General features: G+C 38.4%; 1 protein-coding gene across 1 annotated transcript; it reads left to right on the top strand.

The window, feature by feature from the left end:
• Nucleotides 1–482: 482 nt before the first annotated feature.
• On the top strand, nucleotides 483–19,166 carry si:ch211-214e3.5 (zinc finger protein 518A). The gene is made up of 3 exons (XM_041962895.1): nucleotides 483–525; nucleotides 3,528–3,606; nucleotides 9,907–19,166. The coding sequence occupies exon 3, from the start codon at nucleotides 9,927–9,929 to the stop codon at nucleotides 14,088–14,090; it is 4,164 nt and encodes a 1,387-aa protein (XP_041818829.1). The 5' UTR covers nucleotides 483–525; nucleotides 3,528–3,606; nucleotides 9,907–9,926; the 3' UTR covers nucleotides 14,091–19,166.
• Nucleotides 19,167–20,058: the final 892 nt, after the last annotated feature.

Here is a 20,058-nt window from a genome sequence, read left to right as displayed (position 1 = left end):
ATTATCAGTATTTGGATCTCAACAAGAAATAATTCAGTTTCGGGATCAACTGTGGCTTATCAGCCAACACACAACACATTCAAGAGGAAATGGCGTATATCCGCCATTGCTGCTCATTGCTTCTTCTTCCACCTAGTACAAACACACACACACACACACACACACGGGCAACGAATGACGTAGGGCTCATGCTGCGAACACACTGTCACGTTCTTGTGGACGTGTCTTAAAATAGAATACATTTCTACTTAAGTGAAAGTTGTTTTAACTGTTTTTTTAAACGAATAAATGTCCTTCACGGCACTAGTTTGGTATTTGTCAAGTAATACATATTCATCCGCTTCTACATGAGCGTTAAGAGCACAGCAGTACCCGGATGGACTGTCATGGCCGCCGTCGCTGTGGTTCCACAGAGAGGAGAGAAGGAAGGCGAATGTTTCTACTGTGTGTTTTTTTTTACCTTAACCTCCTTTTTATAATGTCGGACGTGGACGGGACGCCGCCTGAACTTCCATCGAGTTCATAGTAAGACATAACTGATTTTGTGTAACTTTGAATATCTTCGCGTGGGTGGGGGCTTTATTTTGGTGTAAAATAACTGGTTATTAAACTCCACAGACACTAACACTGTCGCGAAGTGTCTCATATATTTCCCATGTGTTGAGCTAAAAAATGCCACAGTCCAATAAAATAGCTCAGTGTGTAGTGAGGAGCCCTTTGTCGCTGTCCGTCCTCAGCCTGTAATTCTCCCACTAATGTAGCGTTCCCTCGCGTTTCCTAAACTTAAGCGACTATGGAGCAAGTCACTCGAAAAAGTACAAATACATGAAAGTAAGATGTCGAATTGTAACGTGGAGGCTGTGACAGACAGTTTCGCAACACGGACTTGTCCCTGTGTTGTGGTACTGAGGCTGAGTGGAATTGCAGTTAGGAGACGATGCAACTTTTCCTCTCATCTCAAGCTTCATTTAATCTGTCCCATCGAGATGGTGTGGGCCTGGAGTAGCCTACCTGTCTGCAGTGCAGGTGTTCCCCAACGCCCTGCTCAGCTGTGTTACACTACCACTTTCATACATGCAGCTTTATTAGTGATAATAAAAGCTGAGTAAGCTTATGTCTTTCATAGTCGAATTTGTTTTGGACAGTGTTTGGGAAATGCACATCATGTTTTCAAGTGTGTTATGGATATTAATGATAGAAATCGGGCAAAACGATTGTCAGCATAATGCTAGCACATGTTAAGTTTTAGTAGAACTGAAGTAATTGGTGCAAATAAGTCATAAAACCATGGCAGCCATTTTTCCTCCAACATGGCTTCCTGATCCGCAGGGTTGACAGCTGACAGAGACATATGGAGTTGTAGGCTGATGCAGGTCTCCTGCTGATCTTACATTAATGCTTCAAAAGTATAATCTGTAAATATCTCTATGTGTTTAAAGGGCATTGTCCTTATGTAATTGCACCTATCTGCCTTTACACCAGGCACATATGCAACACAGGAAAAATACTTCCCTGTGTTGATTCTGTCATCTTGATGCTGCTTCCATTACTCTATCTCTGCTGATCCAGGGGAATGTATGCCTACTGTGCTGTGAGATTGAGAACATCAAAGCCTGTACTACTTAAATAACTTTTCCACATTTATGTATTTTTAATTGTCATGTAACTGATGAGATGAACACTTGATTAATCATTTGGTCTATGAAATTGGTGTATGAAATGTCAGAAAAAAGGCCTGTTCCAATTTCCAAAAGCCAACATAATGTTTTCACTCTGCTTGTTTTGTCTACGTAACAGTCCCAAACCCAAACACATTAAAGGGCAACACCACTGGTTTTCCACTTGAAAATGTGCTTCCAGGTGTTGGGGGGTGTCTGCTGCCTATGTGGACAAAGTTGTATAAAATCTTTGAGGCCCCAGAGGGAGCTCTGTGAAGTCTGATACATGTCCTCATGTGATGTCACAAAGCTGCTACTACTAGCATAACACACCTGAATCTCTGACTGAACTGGGGTTGATCAGTTGCATTGTGGGTAATGTAGGCACCAAGTTTTGGCTAAGAAGAAGAAATATGTGGTGTAGAAAAGATGTCTCTGCTGCTGCTGCTGTATTGCTTATGAGTTTTTGCATTTTTTTTCTTTAGCTGGCCATATGAGCCCGCCAGTATTACAGAAGTTATATTCTCTTTTAATTAGGGGCGCAGCCCTTATTTTCATTGTCGATTAATCTGCTGATTAATTTTTCGATCAGTTGTTTAATCTACGCATTGTCAAAAAGTTTTGAAAAATGCTCAGTGTAATCTCCCAGAGCAAAAAGTGATTACTTTTTTTTTTTTTTACTCAGATTACTTTTTGCTGCAGTCCAAAACCCAGGTTTCTTCATTTACTACATTTAAGAAGCTGGAACCAGCAAATGTTTGACATTTTTATTTTTTGCAGCTTTATTTTTGATTGTACTTAAGTTGCCACGTTAGATAAAATAAAGGTGCCAACCCTCTTAATTGAGAAGCTGCAGCTTTGGAATGTTTGGTAGAAAATATTGATTTAATGAGTATTCGATTTTCAAATTTGTTGCTGATTAATTTGTATCGACTCATAATTTCAGCTCCACATTTAACACTGCATTAGATCTGTCTTTAAAAGGTTTATTTAAGGCACTGGTTTGGTTATCATGTAATTCAAACCGTGTAGCACCTCTCACTTGTAAAAGTGATCTCTCTTTGTAAAGCAAATGCTCTCATAAATATGCACGGTGCTAAGGAGCCTTAACTGATCTTACTGTCTGTGAAAAGTCAATATCTTAACATATTATTCTGTATCATAGATTTTAGAATTAACTTATAGATGTATCTGTGTACACATCACACACACACTAAAGACTGAATACTTAACACTGGAAAAAAAAAAACCAACTGACAAGGACAGCGCATGAGGACGGTTTACCTAATAATTACCAATACCTAATCACAAGTATGTCTGTGCAGCAAAAACATTGTAGAGATATTAAATTTACAGCTGTGAAAAAGAGAAAAACAGTTGATCTTCACAGTGGAGATGCTGCATTCAGCTGATGCGTTATTTCTCAGTGGAAATGAAATCAACTCATAAGACATCGTTATTAATATTAGTTTTTGAGATGATTCCCCCCTATATGTTAAAGATGTTCGTAGCTTCTACCACTGTTCCACCTGCAGTTTGTGCTCAGATGATGGTGAACTCTCATCAAAAAGGATTTGATATCCAGCTTGTAATATATATGTGGACTGTATGTCACTGCACGGCTTGAACTGAACATGCAGCATGATGCTCAGCAGAGTTTTCTGGTTTCTGTTGATAGTTTTTCATGTTCAAACAATTGAACAATAACATAAAACTAATAATAATAACGGCCACTTATTTGTTCTCAGCTGCATTTTTCCAAACCCAGTTGTCCACATTCAAATCACACACACACTTAAGAGTATCACACAAGGTTTAATTGTACTGTTCGAAAGCTGGAAGTTTGAATTCTATGCTTCTGTCTTGTAGGCACTGTGGCCACACTACAGGCTCTTCCTCTTCAGACACGACATGCATTAATGTTTGAGTTTTTCCTTAAGGAATACAGGTAATGACTTTTTCTTAAATCTATTGTTGTCATTATTTCTTAACTTCACTTATGAATTTATAACTTTAGTTTGGCCCTTAACATCTGAAAAGAATATGTTTTAATAATAGAGGAACTTGACCAGTTGATTTGTGTTTTGGGAATTATTTTACTGGCTTAGACACTAATTTTCCTAAATTTTGTGCTATGTTTTTTGTGAACAATTGTATGATCATTTTTATTAGTATGACTACTAGAGTCACGCTCATGACTAGTCGTGTCTAACATCTAGATGGTTGTAGTGCTTCTTCTAGTGGTATTAATCTTAGATTTCTGGAAACACCCTGAATACAATGGAAGGAATGGAATTTAGTATCTGGTGCTCACAGCAATGAAACTATTTCTTTTATAGGGATTTCTTGAATATCAGGTAGTCCCTTTTAAAACTGTTGACAATGTGTTCTGTGGATAATCCTAGGAAACAGGGACATTGTTTCTGAAAAGGCATGTTGCTGTTGAATTTGAAAAAAATGTTCTATCCTTTCAGTAGTGTGAGCTCTACAAACTAAATTCCATTCACCTCCATTGTATTGGCGTAGAAACTAGAGAGATGGGTAATAGGGGTAAGTGAGAAAATATTTTATGTAATTTAGACAAACTGTCCCTTTAACATATGTAGTGATAGACATTGTGTTTGCTGGATATGACTGAGCAATTCAGTATTATCGCTTATCAACTTTCATCGCAAGTTTTGTTTTTGCTGTATGAGTTAAATGTCTAGTGAAAGTTACATCGTACACGATAAGGTCATTAAGTAAGACAGATGAGAGCTGCCTACATCAGCTGTCTTGAGCCACGTCAGTTTTGTTAAAATAATGTATATGGTTGCACCATATGTTAAGCTGCCACAGTTTACTAGACTGTTGTGACTCAGGTGGATAGCTGCAATGGCTTTGTTATGCCCGCTTACTTTATTTGTTGATGAGGCATTATCTGTTTACTAGAGGTGAAACATGGGCGTTGATAGAATAGTGCGACCAGGGTGGTTCTATTATTTTCTCTACTTCATTTATCTCAGAGAGGGAATATGATAAGATAATCTTTTGATTGCTCAGGGAGGAAATGCGAGTGTTACAGCAGCACAAAGATAGAAATAAGTACAGGCAAATAGAGAGCGTAAATAATAAAGAGTTAAAAGTATATAAGCTAAGACTAGAAAGAGATAGAAACTCCACTGAGCAATTAAACTCAAAATTACATTAGCAATTAGGCAATAGCAATACACATACAATACCCACAGCTAGTGTTGCGCTTGAACTAATAGTGCAATACCGTCTCAAGCAAAGTGACATAGTGATGTGATCAATAGCAGCAAAGTCGGCAATGTAAGAGTAATATAATACCATCAGCTATAACAGTATTATACACCAGTATTATATAGTAGTATTATATTATACAGTGTTATATAATATGATTATAGATGGATCGAGCAGTCACAGCTGGAAAATTTGTACTGTTACAACAGCTTAGAGCAAAAAAGACAAAGATAATGAGCAGAAAACTATACAATAATTATCTACAATAGCTTAAACTAAGATAAGAGATAAAGCTTTATTAATCCCACGCTGTGGAAATTAAAAGTGGGAGAATATTTACTGTACATATGTATATACATATGTAATACAGTGCAGTGGTAGCCAAGTAAACCCCAGTGAGGTGGACATAATACAAATACCTCTGACCTCTCAACCCCTCCCGTTTTTCCTGGAAGTCTCCCGTAAAAACGTCTGTGCGAATCCGTCACCTAATGGGAGGAGGTTATGGTCATGCTTATTGTAAAATGTGCAACGCAGATTTTAGTGTATCACATGGAGGGAAAGGCAACTTGAGCCAGCATGGCAAATCTGTCAAGCGTGAGCACGCCCAAGAAGTGCAGAAACAAGCTCCACCAATGACTGCATATATCTATATATCTATCTATCTCTGCCATCCTTTTTCATAATCACCAACTGTCTTACTGCCAGTAGCCTCTCAAAATCACAACTGAAGCATAATGTGTAAGTGATGTGTACATACCTTCAAGTAATACATACAGTATTTAAACTAAGTGCTGAACTTATGTTCTTTTGTGTCTTCATTTAAATAATGCAGTGATGCTTTGACCACATGATTGTAGTCACTTAATGTAGGAACTAACGCAATCCTTGTTGCTTTGATATTTTACAGCAAGTGGTTGCCTGGTGGTGATTTAAGGATTCATTGTATGGAGACTTGTCTAAATTTAAGGGGGTTATGGACAGTAGTAAGGGCATTGAGACAGCCCAGAATATATGCCAGAGGTGTTGTTCTGGATTGTGTTAGATTATATAGGTGTAGCTAATAAAGTGGCCAGCCTACACAGTCCTGAGCAGAGGTCTAATCAAATAAAGTGACAACACCTGTGTGTGGACCATGGGCGTGTAGGGGCAGTAGGTTGTGGCATTCATTCTGTTTGTCCCTGTCGCCTGGATGCTACATCACATACAGTTTTGATGCTACATTGGACATTGCTGTGTGTCATTGTGTACTATAGTGCAAAATAAACAATAAAAGTTCTCAGGTCATTGAACAAATGAGCCACATGCTGGGCTCTGTAGGACACTGTCAGCCATGTAGGTGAACCATTTGTTTGACACTCAGTGAAGTAGCTCAGGGTGTCTTTTTCACTGACTTCTTAGTTAATATCTCATTCATCACAGACATTAACTCTACTCTCAGCAGCAGCTGAGCAAGTTCCTAGCCAAGCTACTGGTGCAAAAGAGGTAAAAGAGATCAGAGGTGAATGTTAGCGATAGCAACACGCTGTCAATGTAATGCCATGGGATGCACAATCTGCAAAAAGTTTTCATGAAAAAAAGAGGCTTCAACTTAACAAATGCATAGACCGTCTCTAAACTTTTTTTTTTTCACTTAGAGATGAACACTATATTGAAAAGCTTGAAAGCAAGAGTGTAAGAAGTGAATTTGCATGAAAGCATGGAGGAGAGACTCAGAGTGTCCTGATTGGTGGGACTGTTTCCTCTAACCTGTCGGACTGAGAATTCAGTGACCAGGCAGTAGTTCCCAAGGAATGTGTCACTTCCGTCTACACTGGTGTGCAAGCTCGAGTGAACAGGAAGCGTTAACCACCACGCAGTCCTAATTTGGAAGTTTGTATGCACAAAGAAGGCAATCTGTTAACCAGACCCTGTGAGCAAAATGTTGTTTGTTAATTAATGTTGTCCAAATGGCCAAGTGTTTGTAATGCTTAAGATTTCAGTCATGATTGATTTTGTGACACTTGTGATCACTGACAATTGTGAATGCTACAGCAAAGACTCCTTTAGCAACTACTACTTTATAGTAATTCTTATTAGTTATTCTGCATGCTGGAGGAGTTTGTGGTGCGCAGCTCTTCATCTTACAGCTCACTGGGGTTGCTCTTGACTCTTCCGTTACTCCACGACAGATTTCAAACTGATCCATTGTCATGAAATGCGGAAAATAGCTGTTTCCTGTGAGTGCTTCACAATAAAAGCCACCCCCTGTTTGACCAGTTGAGCACTAAAATGTGAAACAATAACTAAAGCAGCAGTTGGAAATGTTTGCATGAACAATAGTGTAATATAGTTTGGCTGTAGTACAAAGAGAGTGAATAGTTAGCTGTGAGACTGATGTCAGTGCAATCAAATTATACACATTAATGCTGGATTGGAGGTCATGGACTCAGCATAGGGTGGCAGGTTCAATCCAGAGCAGGAATGACAGATTTCGCAAACAGAACAGTGCAAACTACTATATGGAAAGGTTGTCACAGAACGTACATAGATATTGAATGGCTATTGCAGAAAAAATCCTGGTCTTGATGAAAGCCACAGTCTCAACAGGACACAAAGCAGAGAAAAGTGCAGCACAACTTTTTGATGAAAGAAGTTACATTAATTAGGAAGCATTTTGAAGTCATCTCACAGGCGTCTCACAGGTCAGACACCATTATTGTCCTTTGCTGAAGTTGTTGAACTTCATTAATTTGTGGTGAATTTAAACACCTCTGCACATGTCGTTGCACCACTGCATGACCTTGTTCCTGGGACATACTACTACAACTACTACCACTGCAAGTAATAATATTGTGCGGCACAGCGTGCTTATGAAAACAGAGTTCAGACTTCTTCAAAGTTTCCGAAGAAGATTGTTCGCTGGTTATTCGTAACAAATGATCCAAGCGAGTTCCACTAGGAGCGAGAAATTGCACGAGCTTTAATACCTGATCAGTCACCTGAAACATAACCACCGCTTTGACGGAGTTTGGAAAGCGTATGAGGACGGCCAGCTTGCTAAAGACGCTAACGTTAGCAAGGCAGCCGCAAAGAAGCCACCGGGACTTACGCGACGGCGAGGCTTTCGAAAAGTCCAATAAATTTGCCAAAGATGACCCACGGGCTGAGGTTATTGAAGATTTAATCATGGAGATCATGGTGCTTGTCTTACTATGGACTGCCCGTCTTCAGTTTGTTTACATAGATAAGTCTAAGTAAGGGATCATGTATCTTCCTTCAGGATGACATAGAAGCCCGACGCGACGCTTCTCCGTAGGAAACTGCTCACTATACGTTATCCCGCTTAGAACACGGCTTACTACTAAAGCATTCAATAGTGTGACACAAAATAGTGATTAAAACATATTTTATTGATTTAAAATGAGCCTACTCTCGCCTGTCACCGCTCTCACTGCGCAGCGGCTCTAAAAGTAAACACGTACGTTGCGTAGCAACTGCCTCTCACTGTGCGCCAGCCGGCAGGCAGGAAAACCTTTTTCTTTACAGATATTCAGCGAAATCGTGTCAAATGTGGAGAAGTGATGGGATATCCGAGACCTGAGAGAGACGTAGCTGGAGACAGAGTTTGGTTTACCGCTGTTTTATCGGACTGATGGATAAAAGTCCTGCATCAGCTGATTTCTGCTTTCAGCGTCAGACATTAAAAAATCTGTCTCCAGTTTTGTCTCCACTCAGCAGTCTTTTAGCAGACCGATCATCCATGCTGTGTTTCTCTTGGTGTTTTTTTCGTGTCTGTCGGCTTTAATCTGGTCAATCTCTGCGTTCTCAAGTCTTATGTGTCTTAATATCGCTCCTCCTGTCGGTCCAGCGTTGTTCTTTACTTTTCTTGTCTTTTTTGCTGGGGACATCATTCTCCAGCCAAGTGTTTGGTCCTCTCCAAACAAATGAAAAATAATGTACGCAAAAATGCTCCATATTATGCCACTCAAATCAGCTGGCGATTTGTTATTGAGCTTGGTACATTAAGGGATTGCCCCTTTAGTCTGACTGTTAGGAACACGCGATTGACCAATCAGAATTAAGTATTTAAGAGTGCCGTCTTCTAACTTCTGTCAGTACAATATGCACTGTGCATTATTTTTGTTGTCATTGAGGAATGCACTTTTTCAGTTTATTTAAATAGAAATGTTTGAATCTAACTGGTGCCAGTGAATTAATTTTCTATGTGAATTTATTTTTTGTAAACTTCTGGAATGCACTTTTTCAGTTTTTAATCCTGATGCATGTATATGTGTGTGTTATCGGTTATCGGCCTTTAGGAGCTGAAAGTTATCGGTATCGGTTTTAAAAAACAGTTATCGTGCATCCCTATTTTTTATTATATATATTGTTCTGTGGTGTTCTGTATAATATCCATGGAAAAACTTAGTTGAGACTAGTGCTTACTTCATGTGCCCTAATATATTTGTTCTTTTTACTTTTTCTTTTTTTTGTTGACAATTCAATTTTTTAAAATTTGGTGAGATTTGCCAGTCAGAGATTGAAATTATTTTCTTACAAAGTATGCCATGTCAGTGTGCACAGTACAGCTTCCCCATAGGACAATGTTTAGTGAACTTTTAAGACAACCACATCCTGATGTATTTCACATCATGAGCAATTTACTTTGTGGATTTTGCCCTCAACAATCGTCACACTCATTAAATAAGTATTTCATTGGTTTGGCCACACTGAGTCATTTCATGTATGAAATGGCATATCTGCAGTTTTTGTTTGAATGTTAATGTTTTACTTCATAAATGTGTTTGTGATTTTAGTAGACACTGTCTTTTTTTCAAGATGGCTTATCGCCATTATTAAATGCTGCAGCAGACTCTGTGCAGTTTGAGTGGGCATCATGATCAACCAGATTACCAGTGGCCCTGTACATTATACTGCTCCACAGCAATATGAAATGTATTTGGAACAACTGGGATCCTTCTACCTGTATTAATGAAAACACATTTGATTTCTTCTCTTTCAGACATCTGCAGGTTTACAGCTATGGAAGAAGACTTAACAATACCTCATGATTCTGCCAAAAACTGCCACATATCGGTAAGAGAAGATGAAAAAGAGAAGGTGAAAGACTTTGTGTATAAACATTTCAGAGAAGTGACTGATGGATCACTCTTTAATAATGCAGAAGAATCTTCCATTAAGGAACATGGGAGTTGCACCAAGAAAGACAAACTGTCTCTTAATAAAGCCCATTGTAAAATTCAGCAGGGGGCTGTCTTTTCTGGAAAGATTCTGAGTTTTGAATGCTCAGTTTGTAAAGACAATTCCACATATAGTCCCAATGATCTCCTCAAACACTTTCAAGCGGCTCATAAAGGAACCCTTCCAACATACCCTTGTGACCTGTGTGGTTTTGTCACAAACGAGTTCCCTGCTCTTCAACGCCATCGGATTGAGCACAGGAATACTCTGGTTACATGTGAGCTCTGCAATGATGATGTTCAGTACTCTCTGCTATTGCTTACCAGACACTACATCATGTGTCACAGTCTAAATGGACAGTTTAATTGTGACTGGTGTGAATTTACAACTGTGGATGCAGGTACATTTGTCCAGCACATCCATCATCATAATGAGAGTCCTTGGAAATGTTCAAGATGCAGACATATCAGTTTGAATGAAGAGGATCATCAGAAGCATATGAAAGCTCACTCGGGTACATTCCCCTTCAGTTGCCAGATCTGTGGATATGGTTCAGCAAGAAGCGAGTACCTCAAAAAACACATGGTAGCTGTTCACAAAGAGGAGGCTGAGAGAAGGAATGTATGGAAGGCCATAGAAGACAACAGCACTCCAGCAAATTTAAAACTTTGCCTACAAAGGAGTGGGGAATCACAGGAGGCTCAAAGGATATCGAAACTGAACTGTTTTTCTGGGAGTTTACAAAACCAAAATGGCAGGCTAATCAAATCGGAGATATCCTTAGAGGAGACCCACCACTTTGTGGATGGGACTGTAGCAAAAAAAGACAACAAAAGTTGGAGTAAAGGCTCTCATAACACAGAGCAGTCAATGCCAGTAATGTTACAGGAGTGCGACAACTCTCCAAGTTCTGATGCTGCAGGTCATACCAATCCAAATGGACTGACTGTTCTGATGATAAAGAACAAAATCTCTCTTCCCCCCAACTGTACAACCAAAGTGATGGGATTCAAGATGGTTGATGGCAAGAAGCATTTAGTTCTCAAAGTAATACCAACAGCAAAGCAAGACTCGTCCACTCAGAACCATTCCTCAGTTGATGATGTGCTCTCCTCAGCACCAAATCCTGTGTTGGATAAAAGTAAGGTTACTGTGGAGAATGGGGAATGCTCTGATAGCAGGACCTCAACATCACATTGCTTTGCTGTTTCACCAAGAAGTGGATCTTGCATACAGATGGATCAAGACGATATTATGGCAGTAAAAGTAAAGATTGAGGAGGAAGAAACATCTGTTTGCAACCTTGGTTCCAGCCCAAATAGAGATGATGTTGGGGAAGAAACTGATGCTGTACTGAGTAGGCCTACGACTTGTGCAGATTCATCACATCATATGGCAAATGAGTTTGATATTGTCTCAAGTCAAACATCATCCCCAGAGACAAGCAAGTGTGATAGTAACTCAGTCTCTGCAACATTTAACTCTGATGCAACCAGCCATTGTGGTTCTAAAGTCAGTAATACTACAACAGTGTGTCCTGGTAAGGTCACTGGTTTATATTCGCCTTCAAAAGTTGCTCAGGACACATTGCTTTCCAAACAACTCTCCAAAAACACTGTTGAAAACTGTGGAGCTGCTGATGAGTTATCAGTGAGTGATACAATATCAGAAAATCTCATTGGCAAACACAAACGGAACTCTTCCTTTAACACTATAGAAAATGGTGACCAATCTTCTCAGAATACACCAGAAAAGGACAACCGTGATAGGGTTAAAACTGAGATTAAACATAAAAATGGCCAGCAAAATTTTGAAATGCTTTTGACAAATCCAGTACCTCCATTAGAGTCATCCCCACCTACTTCTGGTTGCCGCAGAGAAAGTGCCATTGGCTCAGAAAATTGCACACAAAATTCACCTAACCAAGAAGTATTTACTTTTCACAATTATTCCAAGGAAACATTCAGCACCTCACTTAACACTACCCAAAACTTTGACGATCTGTGTGAACATTCAGAAGACAATAGAAGTATTTGTGAATCGTCACAATTTAGCATGACATTGGCAGAGTCTCCAGAATCATTCACAGAAAGTGGAAATGGAGAGGAGTTAGCTCTAGAAAAGAATCAGGAGAGCATGAAGAAAGTGTCAGATGGTGATATTGAAGTTGATGAGTGCATAGTTGACGATCCTCCCATTGAGGATGAAAATCCTGAGTCAGTGCTCCAAGACTTTAATATTATCAAAATTGAGGAGGAGAGCGTTCCTATATCCAAAAAACAGTCAGAAACAAAAAATAGTTCAACTTCTTTGGGTAGTTTTGTTGAGGAACACTCAGATGCAATCATTACCCAACAACTTAGTAAGGAAAGAGTTGGCTCGTCTAGTGCAAGTAGCAATTCTTTAAAACAAACAAAAACGACTCTACGAATCCTTCAGTTACCAGAGGGTAAGCAGCAAGTGCTCCTGAGGACTAATGAGAATAGATTTGCCATGCCAGTGCAGGTCAAGGCCACTCCAGGTTTCAAACTGATAACCAATTCTGCAAATCCTCAGATCAATGTATCTTACATGAAGCCAGGGTTAGAAAAATCAAGTAACCCTACTGTAACCCTTACTCCAAACAGCAGAAGGATAGGTGTTTCAGCACCAAAGGCAGGAGCTGCTGAAAAAGGGACAACACTTCTCTCTGCTGTTCAACCAGGTGTTAGTACCACCTCAAATCACTACTTTATCAACAGCCCGGGTTTTAAGGGTCCTGTACTCCTTTCAAGCACACCACATAATACACCTACAGACAAAACAGCAAAGACACAGCCAACTTGCTACTTAGTGCAGAGGTCTGTTCCATTTGTTCAAAACCCCAGTACTCCTGGCCTCAGACTGGCAAGTACACAACTCCCACTGAACACACGGCCAGTTCTAGCTATGCCCGTCAGCTCTTCAGACAAACCCAGCACTCTGCAGACTGGTCGACAGGCATTCCTGCTCCGATACATTTCTCCATCCAAATCAGGACTAGTATTGAACAACCAAGATGCAAAGACTGTGACTCAGTGTAGCCAAACCAATGAAAGTACTGGAAACAAGGTCATATTTAAAATTGTCTCTCCCACTGGTAGCCTTCTAACAAGTGGTACCCCCACCTCAAGCAGTCAACCTTTGTTTTTGGCAACCAGACCTCAAACACAGTGTTTTCTGGTGTCATCAAACAAAACTAGTTCAAATACCTCCAATGGAGTAAAGAAATTGATCACTATACAAAATGCTGCACAGAAAGATGTCACCAAATCTTGCATTTCACCCTCTAAGGTGAATGTAAAGATACCACAGTGTGAAGGAGAGAAACCTATCCTAGCCCCAAGGCCAATTCGACCTCCAAGCCAAAGGAAAAGGCGCAGGAAAGCATTGTTTGATGAGCTTCCAGCAACGGTGCACAAAGCCAGAAGACTCACAAATAAAGTACTGACTGAGAAAGAGACTGTGTTATGGAAACCTGTAGCCAAAGAAGTTGAAAGGACATTAAGACTTGCCCCTTTCAGTTCTCTACAGCAGGTCAAATGCCCTCGTAGATACCAACCTGTTGTGGTGCTCAATCATCCAGATGCTGACATTCCTGAAGTGGTCAATATCATGAAGGTAGTTAACAGGTATAAAGGTGCTGTTACTAAGGTCTCCCTGTCTCAGAAAACAGTTCAAGCACTCTCTGAGCTTGGTGCTCTGGGGAAGATTTCCTTGACCAAAGGTGCATCGTCTCATAGCGATGATCCAAGACCTCGGCCAGTTAGGAGTTCTGTCCGAGAGCGATTCCTCCTGAAACTGAAGTTAAGAAAAAAAAGCAAAAAAAAGTACGAAGTGGTGGAAACTTCATCAGGTTGTAGACAAGAGCCTTTGGTGTTCGACTGCTGGTTTTGTGGTCGGCTCTTCAACAGCCAAGAAGACTGGATTGGCCACGGCCAGCGGCACCTCATGGAGGCAACTAGAGACTGGAATAAACTGTTCTGAAAGTTTCACCTTTAAGTGGGTGGGTTGATATTCTGTCCTTTTGAGGTGGAACAAATGGTTGAAGTTGTATATTTTTTAATAACCTTTCACGATATGTTTGCTCAATTTCTGTTCTTGTAAATACACATTCTTAAGTGAATCATAGTTTATCTTTTCATAGGTGCATATTCTGGTAAATTATGTACTGCAAGTATGATTTCTATCATGCACGCACAGGTCAAATTGAACTGTGAAAATGGTACACTGTAATTAGGAGTTGTTTTAAGAGGACTATCTTAAAAAAGTGGATAATGTCAGCAACGGTTGTATGCAGAGTCGATTTAAATTACTCAGGTGATTTCATATTAATCTGGTTTGTCATTTTTGCTCATAAATTTCAAAAGCGCATAGGACTAGTTTAAGGGACTTTTCTATGTTTTATTATCCTGCACATGAGGACAGGTAACTCTATTTGTATAGCTTAACTCTACAGCTTGTAGACAAATTCAGTTCTTTTGCGCTTGTGATGAAAAAAAAACATTCTGGTCCAAATTTTTCCATTTTGTATGATGTTTTAATTGAATGGGACATAATGTTACATTATTCTATTGTCAGGATTAGTTAACAGTTTCCTTGTCAGGATTTTGTCAACCTGTAGCATGCATTTGTCAAGACTGGAGCTGACATTTTTCAGAGTAATGTCTTTAGTCTAACAAGTGTTGCAGATAGACAGTTTTATGAAATACTTTTGCCGAAAAGAGAAATTCTGTATCTGTTAAACAGGCATGTTGTCATGGCTCTCTGTCAGTTCTTGAGAAATGCAGATCAGACCATTTTACACCCTATGCAGTTTTGATGCAACAAGATTTGTTTTTTTGTTGCTTGTGCACATTTTGTGAATCATTTGAATCCACGTTTGATTTCTGAATTTACAGATAAATCTTAAAGGCTCCATTAATTTGCGTTTGGATTGTAATTTTTTGTGAGTTACACTGTTAATTCATTAAAAAAAAGATCCTGTTGCAGAATATTAACATCAAGAGAAACTTAATATGAAAGTCACAATACAATTTGGCATCCAAATCCAAAAACAAGTTAAGAAAATAGCTGCATTCTTTTCACCGTTGATAATTGGTATTGTAAAGATCAAGTAATTATACCCTGTATGTCAATAATAAGGTATATCGACAATAGATTAATTAGGGTTAAAGCTAACAGTTATTTTCACTTTTGATGAATCTGCAGATTAACTTCTCTATTATCCCTCAACTAATTAAGTGTCAGAATATAGTGAGAAATACAAAATCACTATTTTTGCATAGACCAGTGTGACGTCATCACATGTCTGTGTTTGCCCAACAGTCCAACACTCAAAGCTATCTACTTTATCATCACATTGTACAAAGAAAGGCGGTAAATCATCACAACGTAGAATCTGGAATGGGACAAAGTTTGCCATTTTGCTCTGAAAAATTACGATTAATCAATGATCACATATTGATAACATTATTACAGATGAACAGATTATTTTTCTGCCAATCAACTGATAGATTAATTGAGTAATTGTTTCAGCTCTAGGTTATCCATGTTTCCAGTTGCTTTTATTTAGCCTTTTTCTAATCAAAGCTTCATCAGTGAAATGCTTCTGCAGATGCTTCATATTAAACGCCTGTCGGAAAGTAAGCGATTATTCCCTGTAAACGGGAGGGCTTTTAATATGAAACATCTTTGCAGGAAGTATACATTTTTATCGACAGTAATGTACAAGCAGCTGATATCAGAGTGACGAGTATGACATGACTGTCGTTCTGATAGAATTAATGCTGTGGAAATGTACATTATGGTGGTTGACTGGTCCAAATCTGGCCAGCTAATGCAACAAGATCAGTAATCATGTTGAGCCCAGTGTTACTATACCACACCCTACAAAATAACTAAATATTAGCCACTCGGACCATTATCAAAGGACTATGGGAAATGGAAACATGGTTTGCCGCTTGAACCTGCATTACTGCTGCTAGTGCTGAATAGAACAAGGACAAAGGTAGTTGTTAAGCTGGGAGAGGTTGGATGGATCACAAATTCCAAATCATTTAGTCGATATACGAAATGCAATGGAGAACTTTTAAACTGTACAGAATTGGATTATGGTGTAAATAAAAATGTGAAACAGCATTTTTTTTTTTTTTTTTTTTTTTACAAACATTTACTATAGAACAAAGTAAACCCAGAGACCCCAGATAAAAAGTCATCTTCATACATTTTTTAAAATTGTATTTGGTTCAATAAAAATTGTCTTGTTACTATGAAATTATTTCAGAAGTGATTTAATAGTTACTGTGATGTTTTCTTTTTCTTTAGACACTTTAAGTGTAGTTAGAGCCCTGAATGTAGCCCATGTGTTTGGACCCTGCTTTAACTGTCACCTTTCTACTGCATCACTGTTGTACTGTAAATCTGCTCACTGTCATCAAGTCCAGTATGCTGTACATACATTTGTTTTAATGTTACATTTGGCATACTTTTTCTAAATGGGTTTCAATGATTGTGTTACATGATGGTTGAACCCTGGAATGAATGTTCGATTCTGGTCAATATGCAAAAGTGAACAATGCAAGCCATGCTAGTATATTTTTATTTTTATTTTTATTTTCCATTCAACAAAACGTTTCTAAAAAGCCAGCCTCCAATTACTGAAGTTCTGACCTCAGCAGGGTCCGCTTTTCACCAGCATTTGCTAAATGTTTATTTCAGTCAGCTTCTTCAATAATAACAGGGCGTTTTGTACTACATTAAGTTAATTCACTGAAATAATTTCCTGTAAAGCTCCTTTAAATGTGGCATGAGCAGTAGCTACATTCCACTGATAAACATATGTGACTAACCAATGAAACCAAACATACATTCAACTTCCATTTGGTTCAGGGGGTGTTTTCACAAGCTGCTACTGAAGGAATTGTTTAACATTTTGGGAATTAACCTTACACTCACTCAATGATTGAGTGTTGAGTTCAGAGCTGCAGTCAGGACGTGTTTAGCCTGGCTTAGCACGAAGACTGAGTAGTGGGAACAGCTAGCCTGGTTCTGTCCAAAGTTCAAAAATACACCTGCAAACACATCTAAAGCCCAGCAATTATGTTATATCTGGTTATTTAATCTGCATATAGATGTAAAAAATAAAGTTTGTGGTTTAGGTGGACTTATTAGGTGGAATTATTTGTTGACCAACAGTTTATTCACCCAGTACTTGGTGCTGTGTCTCCAGCTTCAGCGCAGGTTGTCAGATACACTTAGTGAACACAGATTTTAGTTTAGCTCTTCATACAGGCACAGTGGCACCATACCTGTCAGCCCGACCTAAAGACAAGGCTCATGAAAGCTGCAGGACTGTTGTTTGTCCAGAAATAAGATAAAAACTTTATTAATCCCACACCGGGGAAATTACATTGTAACATGCTGCAAACAACAAAAGATAGACATAGGAACAGATCCAACATGCAACTCCCTCTAAAACCACAAATATTTTTTTTTACATTTCTATTTGGTTCAGATAAAACAAGCAAGATTCAACATGTTAACCGTAGAGCTTGAACCTATGGCCTTTTTTCTGGACAGAGTGAGGCTAGTGGTTTCCCCCTGTTTCCAGCCCGTATGCTAAGCTAGGCTAACTGTGACCTGACTACATTAGCTTGATTTTGATTTTCTCAGCTCATTCTCTGAAAGAAATTGAAGCATATTTCCCAAATTTGTTGACTTCTTTCAATAAGTGCACATTTGGAGTACATGATTCGGCCAGCTCACCATTAGACCGAATGAGATCGATATCCATCTTCTCGCCTCACTGTCAGACTGAAAGTGATCAAGCTTGTATCACAAAATCTTAAGGTATTCCTTTAATCAAACCAGCCTAGCCAGCTGCAGCCAGCTCGGCCCCTTTTCCAAGACAAAGCATTTAAAATCTGCCTGCCTTTACAATTCAAGGTAAATGTGCAACTGATGTCTTTACATTTCTCTTTTATAAGGGAAAAATGATCATGACTTGACATTCACCTGCAAAATGTCTAACATCACAACAGTATTGGAACTTTGTTTCAAGGGTCTCCTACCCTAGAAATGTGCATGTGGTTAGTATTTCTCTTTTCTTTTTGGAACAAATTTCTTCAAATCAAGGGCCCCAATTTAAAATACTGCTTACACATACGCTAACTAGATATAAAGTGATTAAAGGTTTTGTCATTGCAATCCTTATGTTAAGGGATATCAAGTTTTTTGATGATTATTTTTCTAAACTGAAACGTAACTCATGTCTGCATTATAACAGACTACATTGAAATTCGGGATATGATGAGTCAAATCATAAGTCTGAGATAACTGAGTATATTTAATGCTATAATTTAATGACCACATATTATGTTTGACCACTCTCTCTTTGATTTTATAACTCACCCTGCTCATACAGACAGCCTGAGTTGATCAGCCAAATTAAAGCCAACACCAAATGAACTGTTGTTTTAGATGGGTTTATGTTTGTTTCTTACTGATCACATGGTTTAATGTACATGGAAATGAACAGTATGACAGCAGCCCTGTTGTTTCCTCTTTTCTGCTTCCTCTTCACTGCTCTCAACCCAAAGAACTATTTGGTTTCATCATGAAATTTCAAAAACAATTATGTTGATGGGGTTTCTAACAGCACAATTGAGTTCTGCAGTGTGATAATTACAAACCACTTATCTTAGGGGGATGCACTCCTGGATCAGCTTATTTTGTCACAATGATCTTAAAATTAAAAGTGAACAATCACTGAAATCCATTTCAGTTTATGCACAAAGACAGCTCCTACAGTCCAGCTCTGTGCTTCGCCCCTTCAGTTGTTAGGATGATGATGCCCTACCACAAACTAGATTGTAGCTTTCGACCCTCAAATGCTGAGCTCATGTGCAGTATAAGTGTTTCTGTCCAACAGCTGTTCCAGTCTTCACTGAATCTTTTGTCATGCTAAGTGCCTCAAATGTCCTTTGGCAGGTTGACAGTGTGTACTGTATTATTTTGTTCAGTGTAGTGGTGCACTCTCCTCTAATAAATGTACATACCTTATGGAAACAGTGGTGTTTTTTGGTTGACATGTAAATGATCACAAATATTTTTTTGTGTTATTTTTTTTTTTTTTTGTCTTATGCTGATGATGTTGAAAAGATCCACATGAGGGCAGCACAGCATCACAAAGTGTTACAGGTTTTCACTACATGAATTTGATTCAGTTGAAGAATTAACTTTTTACAACAGCTTCATTTTTATGGGGGCCACATCATAAACTAAAGGCATTATTGGCATATTGTAGATAATTCTAGTGTAGTAAAAATATAAACAGTAAAGTCACATATCAGAATATTTCCTGCAAATGTTTTAGGGATGATTTGTCAGATCATATGGATTATGTTATTTTGTGCTATTATTATGTGTTGTTATGTGATATAGTCTCATTTATCACATTTTTATTCCGTTCATTCTAATACAACAGTGCTGCAATACATCCTCCTTTCAGTTCTAATGTTCAGTTTTTGGTGAGACATCTGTATCACTGAAGGTTGTCAGCTTATGGCATCCATCACAAGCACATTAATGTCAATTAAGAATTTTTGACCATGATTTTGCTTCAAACTTTCTAAGTGAATAATGACACCGTGTCCTAAATCCATACTGCACACTAATTCTATATAACATGTACTACATACTACTCAACATAGTATACTGTTTGAGCAGTTACTGTACCAAAAAAAAAAGATTTTCAGAGCTGTTTCACCACCAACCACAAGTTATTATTATTATTATTATTATTATTATTATTATTATTATTATTATTATTATTGTTATTATTATTGTTATTATTATTATTATTATTATTATTATTATTATTATTATTATTATTATTATTATTAGTAGTAGTAGTAGTAGTAGTAGTAGAAACCTGTGAACAGCTCCTCGATTC

The sequence above is a fragment of the Chelmon rostratus genome, chromosome 21, assembly GCF_017976325.1.
Source record: "Chelmon rostratus isolate fCheRos1 chromosome 21, fCheRos1.pri, whole genome shotgun sequence".
NCBI lineage: Eukaryota > Metazoa > Chordata > Actinopteri > Chaetodontiformes > Chaetodontidae > Chelmon > Chelmon rostratus.
The sequence above is the reverse complement of the archived record's forward strand: the minus strand, read 5'-3'. Positions and strand labels throughout refer to the sequence as shown.